Source organism: Lipotes vexillifer, unplaced genomic scaffold (genome assembly GCF_000442215.2).
Source record: "Lipotes vexillifer unplaced genomic scaffold, Lipotes_vexillifer_v1.1 scaffold443, whole genome shotgun sequence".
Classification (NCBI taxonomy): Eukaryota; Metazoa; Chordata; class Mammalia; order Artiodactyla; family Lipotidae; genus Lipotes; species Lipotes vexillifer.
In genome coordinates, this window is record NW_006779163.1 from 3064608 (window position 1) to 3077248 (window position 12641).

The window sequence follows — 12641 nt, forward strand, 5'->3', positions numbered from 1 at the left end:
TTTGGGGGTGGTTGGTCCTTGGCAGGCCCGTTTGAGTCCTTGTCTCCTCCCAATGGCCTTTGGCATTCTGTGACCCTCACAAGAGCTCTGAAAATGTGCAAGTCAGATTGGGACCTTCCTGCAAACCTAGGCTCCAGGAGTGTTGCAGGGGTGCTCCCCAGGGTCTGGCATTAAACACCACAAGGACATAAACTGAACCCCTAGACTAGGCGAAGGTGGAGGCACCCCATCCTCAGACCCAAGGGATTGTGGTTTTCATGGGGTGCCTGTCAGATGGACATGGAATGCAGGGCTGTTCAGAGGGCCGTGACTGGGTCTGAGCCTGGAAGGGACCAATTCAAGGAAGGTAAGCAGATTTCATTTCAAACCTGCGTCCCCCTAAATGGAGACGCCAGGCTAGCTGCTCCAGTAAGGGGCAGGGAAGTGTGACCATATAAAAATGAGCTGTCAATTACAATTCAAGACCGTCGTGATTGTCCGCACACTACAGTGAAGTGATTCCAATGATAGGCGGATCCCCTTTAAGGGTACGAAGGATATTCATTCATTCATTCACTCTTACAGCAGACGTACTGAACGTCAGGCTCCATTCTAGGTCCTAGATATACAGCAGTGAACAAAAGAGAGAAAGTCTCTGACCTCACTGTATTTATAATTAGTGGTAGAGATAGGTGGTAAACAAAGACACAGGACAGGGGCGCTGCTTTAGATAGAGTAGCCTGGGAAGGCCTTTGTACAGGAAGTGACATTTGAGGGAGTTTGGATATGTCTTGAACCAATTGTTAAGATCTTCTTTTCCTCTTCCTCCTCTTTCTCCTTCTTTTTGTAATTTGGTTTACCACCTTGAATTTTTCTAAAAAGCTTGTAAATGGGGGATTCTTTTTCTGAAAACTTTCATGGATTTTAGTAAAATTATTCCAAAGTCACAGCAGCATGTGATTACTTAGGGACGACAGGGGATCGGCATAAATGGCCATCTTTTCCCGGGAAGTATGGAGTCCACGAGCACCTGCCGTGACTTCGCGAGCTGTGGCTTTTGTGTCCTTGTCATCAGGCTCTACCTTCGTGGGTTTACAGTCTCCCTGGGGCCTGGAGATGCCCCCCTAATTGTCCAATGTCCATCTGCCAGGTTCCTGTCTACACTGTGGCCCTGAACCTGCTCTCCCATCAGTTCACCTGCCACTTGGAGCAGAAAACAATGACTTCATGCTGACAGTGGTCATTTCTGTCTGCAATCACGTGGGTGACAGAGCAGACCCAGGCAGCAGTTAAGGTGGGTGGCAGCTACTGTTTCTCTACTAAGACAACTTCTTGACTTGTCTAAACCTCAACAAAAGGGTGGCTGGGTTGAAGGGAGCCGAGGGTATAACCAGATGAGTGGTTGATTCATTCATTCCTTCAATGTGTATTTACAGAGCACCTACTATGTGCCTGGTCCTGGGGATATAGCCGTGGACAAAACAGGTGTGGTCTCTACCTTTGTAGATCTTATGACTGGTGGCCAGTATAGGGGAAGGGCCTGGGGGACTTGGGGTGGGGGACCTGAGGGAGATGGGGGCAGAAGTATCCAGAGGTGAGTTAAGGCCAAGTGCCTTCAGAGTCCAGAGGAAGGAGGACCCAGATCAGCCAACAGGTCTATAAGGCAGAGGCTGAATAAAATCTCAAGTGAATTTCAAGGGTCAGAAGCTGAAGTGGAAGGGCCTGAGAGCACGATGAGGAGGGCAGTGAGGGGAGAAGAAATGACCTGCCTGAGACTTGCTTTTGGTGGCCGTTGGCTGCTGGCACAAGTGGTCCCCTGCCCTCCAGCCTCGGGAGAGCCCCCATGCCAGGCGCCAAGCCGTCCAGCCCTGCCCTGCTTCACCACGTGCAGGCCAGGAACTTCAGGGTCCAGATTCTGGAACAAGACCAATGGGCTGAGTTCCTCCTGCTCTGAGCATGTCTCTGGTCTCCAGGTTAGGCGGGACGTGGAGGCACCCATGTGGAGGATGAGGCATTTCAGGCCACAGTGTGGGACAATGTCACTGCCACACTGCAGGGCGGGCATGGCCCTGAGCAGCTCTTCCAGCTGGCCAGGTCTGTGTCATCCGTGTTGGACCAGCAGTGCCAAGGGCCAAGGGCCAGGCTCCGGGCAGCCGCTGAGAGTGGACGCCAGCAGAAAGTGCTCCCGATGGACTCCTTTGTCCCTTTGCTGGGGCCCTGGGGTCTGTATGCAGCCATTTGGGGTGGGCAGGGGGGTCCATGGATCTGTGGAGAAGTCTTTGGTGCCTCCCGAGTTGTTGATGTCACCCCCTTCTTCTGGTCCTTTCAGTGAGTGACATAGGATGAAGGAAGCCTGCTTTCTCTGCTCAGCCTCACGGAGCCACAGGTTTCTAGGGCGGGAGGGAATTTAGAGGGTACCACTCCAGTCTCTTCCTACTAAAGAGGATGAAACCGAGGCCCAGAGGAGAAAAGTGACCCCATCTTGGTCACACGGTTAATGGTTTGATGTTGTCCCAGCTCTGTCATTTACCATCTCTATTGTCACAGGCCTGAATCTCTCTAAGCCTCAGTTTCCCCACCTGGAAAACAGGGACAGTAATAGTATTTTCCTCATAAGGTTGTGGTGAATGTTAAGAATTACATTCACTGTAGCTGTGGGTCAAATCATATGAAATTGCCAACATTCAACCAGTTTTAATCCACAAAAATGGCCATTCAATGTGCTACAACCTAGCATTAAAAACAACTCTAGCAAAAGGTATGATTACTTCCACTCCCAGTGTGTGCTCCCAGGCATGCTACCTGTGTGCACCACACACAGCATCACACCTGCTGGGCACGGAGGACAGAAGACAGGCTCCTCTGGTTCCTGAAGGGTTTGCCTGAAAGTCCTCAGCACGGTGTCGAGAATGTGAGCAGCTTTCCCGGGTCCACATTTCCAGTAGGTGGTGAAGACAGGAGCAAACCCAGGTTCGCTCTTCCCCTGCCCACCTCCAGCCTTCTCACCACAGCCCCTTCCTTCACCTAGTTCCCCCACCCCCACCCCCCACACACCCCACCTGGCTCTCATTCACCCCGAGCATAACTTACAGTAAACTTCCCTTTGGATGCCCTGGGGTCCTAAGCACACAGACTACACACAGCCTGACTCAAGGTCTTCTCGTGAAACACCAGAGTCCTGTCAGGAGACAGACATCAAGCTCTAACTGGGCAATGGAGAAGATTTTAAGAAGGGCTCTGTTGAGAAAACTGGGGGCAAGGTTTCGGAAACAAAAGAGAGAGAACACAGGACCCCAGGGGCTCACCCTGAAGTGACCAGCATCCTCAAGGGGCAGCTACGTGTGGAGGGGGCTCCCCGGTAGGAGCGGTGGCTTTGAAGGATGAGGCACACAACCCCGGCAGGGAGGGCACCGGGAGCAAAGCTTCAAGCTCTCTCTCCTCCTGCCCTCTCGTCTCCCGCTGAGTGAATCCATGGGCCAGAGGCTCAGCAGTCAGTGACATCTCCATGAAAGCAGCCTCCAGGATGGCGACCAAGGATGGGGAAGAGCTGCAGAGGCAAACATGAGATTATCTGTTACCTGACTTTCCTTCCAGAACGTTCTGACAGGAGTCCCATCATAGACAGGGCTATTCTTTCCTCCATCCAAGCCACGTCCTGAATGGAAGCCTGGCTGCACCCTGAGCTGTTGGCAGACATGCTCAAACTCTGCAGCTGCTGAACGACTGTTAGACGGTTAGAAGAGTGAGTTGTGAGTAGCAAGCAGGACGGGAGGGTAAGAGGGATTACTCACCTCTATCTGTGTTCTTCCAGATTGTTGCCATGAGCCACGTCTGGCCACGTACATTTAAATTAAAATGACTTTTAATGAAATAAAGTTAAAAATTCAGTCCTCTGGTTGCACTAGCCACATTTCAAGGGCTTAATATGTAGTCACATTTGGCAAGTGGCTATGTTACTGGACAAAACAAGGACAGAACATTTCTATAAACGCAGAAAGTTCGATGGGGTGGTGTTAAAATTATATTCTTAGGTTTTTCTCAGCCTCAGCCAAAGCCAGCCCCTCTCATTAGGGCTTTGCGGCTTAGAAAGCATGCTCCCCGGAAGCCCCAGGAGGTCTGGCTTAAGGCTGGAGTTGGGGGACGGCTGGAGGGATCCTTGTCCCCATTGCCCCAAAGGCACACAGGGACCCAAGTCTGCAACAAGACCTCCCATCCATACTGGGCCAACAAAGTAATCCAATTTCTGAATTTCATGCCATTTTAGTCACAGTGAGACCCTGAGACACCATTTGTTTTTAAATAATGCCAGATTTTACAGATTTTCTTTTTTTTTTGGCCGTGCCATGTGGCACATGGGATCTTAGTTCCCTGACCAGGGATCGAACTCAGGCCCTTGGCAGTGAGAGTGCAGAGTCCTAACCACTGGACTGCCAGGGAACTCCCCAGATACTACAGATTTGATTTCAAGATTTGGAGAAAGTTTGAGACATCCTGTATTAGTTTCCTCCTGCTGCTCTAACAAATAACCATTAACTTTATGACTTAAAACAACACATATTTATTATCTTACATTTCTGGAGGTCGGAAGTTTGAAATGAGTCTCACTGGGCTAAAACCAAAGTGGTGGGGGGGCTGTGAACTGTCTGGAGGCTCTAGAGGAGAATCCACCCATTGGCTTTTCCAGCTTCTAGAAGCTGCTCACATTTCCTGCTCCATTTTCAACACCAGCATCTTCAAATCCCGACCCCGACCCCTCTCCCCCTGTCCCTCTCTCCCCATCTCCATCTCCGTCTCCCTCTCCACCACCTCTGCCTCCATCATCACATCTTCTCTGACTCTGACCCTCCTACCTCCCTCTAGTAAAGACCCCTGTGATTACATCGGTCCCAACTGGTTAATACAGGATACTCTCCCCATTTCAGAATCCTTAACTTAATCAAATCTCCAAAGCGATTCTGCCAAAGTGCCTTTTGCCATGTGAGTAACATATCCATAGATTTCAGGGATTAGGATGTAGTTATCTTTGGGAGGCTATGATTCTGCCCACCACACATCCTAGGAGACAAGAAGAGGTCTACCGGCTTTGGAAAACCCCACATGAGCCTGGTCACTTTCTCAGACCCCAAATCTTTCTGACACAGCTTCATCAAGCCACTGGAATTACATTTCCTCTCCCCACCTTCCTATGTCTATGCCAAGGTCAGAGAGTGCATCTTCTGTCTGCGGGGTCACTGCCTGCGGTCAGCACCACCTTGGGGGACATGCAGAAGGTGCAAGAGCTGGCCGAGGCACTGAAAGAGGTGACCCGCCGCAGTGAGGAGCCCATGCCCTTGGCCCAGGTGAGTAGTTCCCACCCGCTGAGCCAAGCAATAGGACGTGCACCTCTGCGGTGGGTAGCTGACAACAAACCCCAACCCAGGTCACAGGTCCCTCAGTCACAGGGCCTCCAAGACTTCTGCCTTCTTGTTCCCAAGGGTCCCACATGGGTGATGCCAAGGGAGGGAAGGTGCCCCTCTCACAGCCCTATGTCTCCCTCTGCTTGTGATGGCCTGTGTGCTCACACACCTCACTCCCCCACCAGCCGGTGCGCACCTGAATCTAACTAATCATTGGGTGGTCAAGGGTGTGTCCAGATGCTGCTGCTGACCCGACCATGTCCCCCACTTGAGTGCACTGTGATGTCCAGCTGCCAGCTCTTGCCTTTCTTTGCCTGGGGGCCTTCTCTGACCTCCCCTCCAGAGTCCATTCTGCCTGCCCACATGGCAGGTTGGACATGTCAGGGGGTCAATGCAGTTCTCAGTGACTAATGGGCTGGGGAACAGATACCCCGGCTCCTCTGCTCCTCTTGGTGGAGACCTCCCAAGTAGGACTGAGCCCCAGGTAAGTGGCTTGATCACACCCCCTGGACTGGCTTCCTACCCTTCCCTATCTCACTTCCCCATTCTGCTTCCAGTGTTTCCTGGGATTATCTCCAAATAAATGACTGGTTGTCAAATTCTTGCCTTAGGGCCTGCTTCTTGGAGAACTCAAATTGAATCACCACGTTCCCAAAGCTGTGGCAGACAAATGTCAATAAAGAAGCCATAAGCAGTAAAGGGGAGAGCTGTCTTGGCTCTGCCCCACCCACTCTGTCAGGAGGTTGTCCCCCTCACATTCCTGGTCCTGGAGCCTGCTATGCTGACCTTTATTTCTGGGACCCTGATCACCCTAATATCATACTTCCCACTTTACACATCCATTTGCTCATGCATCCCTTCTATGCACATACATCTATACACGTACATATACATCCGTCTCTCCACCCTCCCACTCATTTATCCATGCATTAATTTTTTCATTCATTCAACAAGTGCTCCCCCGATGCCTAGTATGTGCCAGGTACTATGCAACTCATTGAAAATTCATCAGCAAATCACATAGACATGGCCTCTGCCTTCATGGCACTTTTAGACAACTGGGCCCGCCAGTTACTAAACCATTTCATAAATACATATATAATTACAAAATCGGAGTAAGTGCTATGTCCATCCATCCATCCATCCAGCCAGCCAGCCAGCCAGCCAGCCGGCTATCTCAAGTCAGTGAATGTTTACTGAATGCCTACTATGTGCTGGGCATTGTGCAAGGCACTCTGGGAAAGATCCAGAGATGCATGAGGTTAGTGTCCTGAAGGAACTTAGAACGTGATAGGGAAGGAACAACTGGCCTCAAGTCAGTGACACAGGCAGCTTGTGTGACGGGCCCAGCCCAGATTTTCCCTGGCTTGAGCCCCCACCTTGCTCCCCTCCACTGCAGTGCTGGTCCCTGGAATGGCCCAGGGGCTGGTCTAACCCAGGCAGGGGCGCATGCTGCTCTTCCTCCTCCTTGGGGTGAGCCCAGCGGGAGGCCAGCAGGGCTCTGCAGCATGCCAGTGAGGCCCCATTGGCAGTGAGTGCCGAGGCCCATGCTGAGGACCAGAGGCACCAGGAGGCCACCGGGGACCTGGTTCCAGGCTGTGTGCAGCGTGCTGGAAGCTTCCCTGAGGGACAGACCAGAAGAGCCTGCAGGGGCCAATGGCAGCCAGGTAGGTGTCCCAGCCCAGACACAGACATCACGCTTACCGCGTGCCCAGCTCATACCAGCACTTCTAGGTGGATCTTTCTCCACATCTTGCAGATGAGGAAACTAAGGCACTGAGGTTAAAGTCCTTTCTAGGAGCTGAAAGAAAGGCTCCAGAGACTAGAGCTTCTGGGAGGCAGTGTGGTACAGCAGGCAAAGCGCAGCCTTCAAAAGAGGTGGCCTGAGTTTGAACCCTGACCTTGTCACTCACAAGCTTTGTGACTTGGGCCAGTGACACAACTTCCTGCAGCCTCATCTCCTCATCTGTAGTATGCGGACTAGCTCTGCCTCATCCTGGAGAGGCCACCCGTTGGAGAGATCGTAGGTTCACCCTTGCAAGTTTGAATCCACCTCCTGCTTCACTTAGCCAAGGATACAGAACATCTTTAGAAGAGAGGCAGCCCCCAGAGTAAGAAGAGCTGCAGCACAGCCTCATGTGGCCGCAGCACCCAGGACGTCATCATGACGGAGCCACAGAACCCATTACCTGCTGCTCCACAGCCCTTTACCACGCAGGGCCATCACTGCATTCAAGAAGGACTCACACACACATTCTCGCACACGGCCACACAAACACACTCAAACACATATCCACACACTCACACACACCCACAAACACTAACACTCAGACACACATTCAATCACACACACTCACACATTCACGCACACTTCTAGGCACTCATTTATGCTCACATACATTGGGAAGCACAGACTCCGGCACACACTCACACAGATGCACACTTACACTCCTATCTTCACACAGGGCCACACAGTCACACAAACACACAGACTCTCATATATGGTTGCAGTCACACACAAAACCACATACACACACTCATTCATGCTCAGATACTTATACTCCCACACCCTCAAACCACATTCACTCATTCATACACTTACACTCACACACACACACTCACTTACTCACACCCAGTCCCCCTCAACACACACGTAACACTCACATTCACGCACGTACGGTCGCACACCCATCAGACATAACGCATGCATGCACGCGCAGCCTGCGCACTGATAGGAACTCTGCACAGACGTCCAGCCCTCCTGCTCCCCATGCCTGCCTTGGCTTCAGCGACGCCACATCTTCACCCAAGGGCTTGAGTTGCATGGGGACTGGAGTCTGAGCCAGGGTGACCCCGTGCAATGGCTCTGCCTGTGACTTTCCATTTCCCCACGAATAAGACCTGGGCTGTGGGCAGATGTCAGGGTCCAATGGAGCAGCACGGACAGGCGCACAGTGAGCCCTGCCGTGATCCCGGCGCTTCCCCTTATCAGTGCGTGGCCACCACAAGTCATCACTCTCTCTGTGCCTCTGTCTCCCCATCTGCCAAGCAGGGGAGGTGAAGCACCTGCTGGCAGAGCCTGGAATCTTCTAAGTGCTCACTCTTGGCTCCCTACAGCGCCTGGTGCCCAGGAAAGGGCCTTCCATCATGGTCTCTGCCTTGCTCCTCCGCCGGTCCCTGCCAAAGGGCACACTAGCCTGGTGGCAGTAACCAGAGGTGGTAATACGGACACCGGTCCACAGCAGTGTCCCCTGCTTCCTTTTCCAGACAGCTGTAGTGCCCCAGCTGCTGGGAGCTGTGGGGCACATGCAGGCCACCGTCCTGCCGGGGGGTACTGCCCGGGGGCCTTCCAGCCACACTGGCCGCCCCCTCCATCTCCGTGTACACAAACAGGTAACCGGCTACACTGTGGTATCCCCTGACCTGGCTCATGCCACACACACATCCCAAGACCCTGTGACAGACAGAGCCCAGGAGACCTGCCTGGCAGTGGGGGAAGTGATGGGACGTAGAGTGGAAAGGGCTTTTCACCAAGAGAAGGTCCCCGTGTTGGGTGTTTGTGCAGCACAGGAAGGGATGTGGTGAGCGCCACGCCAGTGTCAGAGCCACACATGTGTCCCGAGAGACGGGTCATGTTGGTCTGTGCAGGTGAGGGGGCAGAACGAAGGGGACTAGCCCACTTTTAACCTCACCCAGAGTGTGCCTGGCAAGCCTGCTGCTCCGTGGACCTGTGGGGATTCCGGACGCACTTGCCTTGGGAGTTTCTCCGTAGAGGTCCTGCCTACCTCTCACTGACCTCCTCCAGTACCTGGGGATGCCCTCCCCCTTCCATCCCTCCCCCTGACAGTCGTGGGCTGGACGACGCTGCAGGCACTGCTGAGACCCCTGGCTCCGAGCACCCACCCTTGGCTCCTCCTGCCGGGGGTGCTCTCCTGGATCCCAGGGGCAGTTTCCCAGAGCAGCATCCGGATCAGCACTAGGGTCTGAAACCAGATCCCCAGCCTACTCGGATGGGATACGGTCAAAGGCCGGTAAAGATGGCTTTATGGGAGCCCATGACATCAGAGGTCAAGTAGGTAGGGGAAATAAGTCTGGAGAAATGTCTACAGCCAAGCTCACTTATTCATTCCACAAAATACGTATTGACCACCATCATGAGGCAGGCGCTGCTCTAGGCACTGGGGTGCCACAGTAGGCAAAGCTGGCCATAGCCCTGTCCTCAGGGAGCCGCCAGCCCAGAGTGGAGACATTGGCTGCCTTTTATGCTGCTCCTACTGATGTAAATATGCAGAACTATCTACAGGGATCACAAAAGAGCCGCCCACTCTGGTGCTAAAGCAGGGGTCCCTGTAGAGCGAGAGGTGGGTAGACCTTCCTCTGACTCTGACCTTCTCCCCTCTCTCCCGGCACCTCTGTTCTCATCTTGTGGAAAGAATACAGCCCCGGAGTTAGCGAGGCTCCCCTGTGCACGTTGCTGCTGCCAGCTCTGCGACCTTCACCCTGCCCGCTGCCCCCTCCCTTGGCTCCATGGAGGACGGTAGGGTACCTGTGGACATAAGGGTAACAACGGAAGGAATCTCCTTGGGAACAGCCCTTTATAGTTTGCAAAGCACCTGCACATATATTTGCTCATTTATGTTGATAACAACCCTGTCAATTATGGAATTATTATGCCCATTTTACAGGTGAGGTTCAGTGACTTGCCTGAGGCCACAAGCAAAGTGGCAGAGCTGGGGTTCAGACCCAGGCCTCTGACTCCCCAGTCCGTCCTCTTTCTACTGTGTTGTGGAATTTCTCCAGCAGCCCTGGTTTAATTAGTCATTGGAAATTAAGCTCTTCAGACTTTGTTCCATAGCTAGGAAACAGTAAACTCAGGGCTCTTTCCATTCCCAAATTAGGGCACATCTGACTCTCTGCTCCTTGAGCCTCAGAGAAAGCAGACAAACTTCTTTCTCTTAGAGACTTGCTGGCTTTGCAGGAAGAAAGGCTCAGACTGTTTATAGCCCAGTAACTGCTCGGCTGTAACAAGTCCGATTGGGTCTCTAGGCCCAGCTTTCTGAAGCCACAATCCTGAAGGGAAGACACATACCAGGACAGACAGCAGCAGCTAAAGGCGGGGGGCCCTCCCAGTCACCCCACAGGGCAAGAGCCACTTGTCCATCCCATCTTAGGAAACCTCATCCTTCACACAGGGAACTAGTCACCTTCCGGCCTTTGGGGCCCTTGGCTGACACTCTTTGTTCCTGGTTTCAGATGAAGAGTTTCCCAAAGAACCCATTCCCAGCGCCAAGTCACTTCGATGTCAGCGGAACTGTTGGTGGCCTCTCTCTGACCAGCCCTAGTGGACAGCTCATCCCTGTGAAGAATCTGTCGGAGGATATCGAGGTAGACTTGGGGTGCTCTCAGAAGTCAGGAGGTGCTTCTGTCTTCTTTTTCAACTTGGTTGGGATCAAAAGTTGGTCGGTTATGGGGAAAAAAAAAAGGAAGATTAAAGAAGAGAATCATTAAAAATGATCTTTACCCTCCCTTAACCATTGTATTTTAACGTAAAACTATAAATGTACATCATCATCAATCTTAAGGTGTACAACTGAAAGTTTCTTTAAATCTGTTGATTGGAATTTTAATCATCTTCACTACATAAATCATCCCCTGAACATAGTTAGATTTTCTTTAAAGTGAATAAAAAATGTAGGCACACTGGTACAATACGAGTTCAGATTCTTTTGAGGTTTTAATGACTTTTTTTCTAATCGTCTACAGTTTTCTCATCAGTGACTAATTCAATAACAATTTTCCCCACTCATCTTTATTGAGTCTTCTCAAAGCCTTCAACTTAAGTTTTTATGCAAATAGTTCTTTTACACTCCTACTTTGTAAACTTATCACTCTATGAGAGCTATCATCAAAACAGACCCTTACAATCACAAGTACAATGGACGTTAGCAGGTGTGGGATCAGACACAACTGTCTATTGTTGAGCATACAGCCTGACAGGTAGGAGGGGCTGCCAGGATTACTAGAGAGGAGATGTCGTAGGTTGGGTTCCCTGGAAGCTGGCACTGAGAAGGTGTTTGTGGTGCAAGATGCTTGCTAGAGATCAATGCTTGTGGCGAGTGAAGAAAGAAAACAGGATTGGACAGAAGTCAGACTACAATCCGGACTCCACAAAGGCTCAGTCAACCCAGAGGGGGCTCTGCAGCAAGTAGCAGCCACCAGGGCTCTAGCAATTGTGTTTGCTATCTTCTGTATGTTATGATGTTTTGATATCTTAAAAATCTTGCTGGCGGGGAGAGACTGCCCCTCCCGGGGCCAGCCAGTTCTCAGAGAGAGCAAGGGCTCTGCCAGGGCACTTCTTTCATGTGAAAGAACACATGTTGGTGTGAACACCAACCAGTCCTGAGTCTATACCCCAACCACCCCCTTTATCTCACTCACTCACCAGGCCGATATTCAAGCTCTGCCCCAAATCATCCCAGGGCCAGGTACCAACTAGAGACCAGCCCTATAGCCAAAGTTTGCTGGAATTATTCAGACTGGACAATCCTAAGCTGTTTTCTATGCCCTGTCTTGCCTTTCCTGTGGAAACCCCAATAAAGCTGTGGACTAGCCTTTCCCCCTTGCCTGCTCCTGCATCCTGACCGAGTGCTTCCCTTGTGGCCCTGTGTGGCATGGCAGGTCCTCCACTCCTAGGAAATATAAGTAATAAATTCTTCAGGGCAGACCCTGAAGGAGCTGAGAGCTGGATCCTGTCTGCTGACCATACTCCCTGTGACTGGGTAGGAGGTCCTTCCTAGAAGGGAGAGCTGGGTGGCATATTCCTGTGTCTACCGTAGAGGGCCACCAGGAGCAAATAAAAAGTGCATGGTGGGCATTAATCAGTCTGTTTTTAAAAGGGGATGGAGGGCATCAGTTAATCTGGAGAGCTGATTAAATGGAGAGTGGTTGTAAGAAATTCTAATGTAAGAGTAAAAGCAGAGGAATAGCAGCAACTAACTGTTGAGTGCTATTGTGGATCTGGCACTTGACTCAGTATTTTGTATATGATAACATTTTGAATAATCTCCGTGAGTCTATGTATTCTACTGATGACAAGGAACTGAGGCTCAGGAATTCCCTGGCGGTCCAGTGGTTAGGACTCCATGTTTTCACTGCAGAGGGCTTGGGTTCGATCCCTGGTCGGGGAACTAAGATCCCATAAGTCGTGCAGTGAGGCCAAAAAAAAAAAAAAAAAAAAAAAAAAAAAAAAAAAAAAAAAAAAAAGGA

At 51.4% G+C, this 12641-nt stretch overlaps 1 protein-coding gene across 1 annotated transcript in view; it reads left to right on the plus strand.

Moving 5' to 3' along the window:
- Nucleotides 1-12641, plus strand: part of LOC103076090 (polycystin-1-like protein 2) — an 84430-nt gene that overhangs the window by 37684 nt on the left and 34105 nt on the right. Inside the window, 11 exon segments of the mRNA XM_007452555.1 lie at nt 1130-1247; nt 1249-1273; nt 1958-2101; nt 2103-2158; nt 5186-5318; nt 6859-6963; nt 6965-7046; nt 8647-8699; nt 8701-8768; nt 9809-9935; nt 10629-10760. Of these exon segments, the coding sequence (XP_007452617.1) occupies nt 1130-1247; nt 1249-1273; nt 1958-2101; nt 2103-2158; nt 5186-5318; nt 6859-6963; nt 6965-7046; nt 8647-8699; nt 8701-8768; nt 9809-9935; nt 10629-10760 (1043 nt within the window).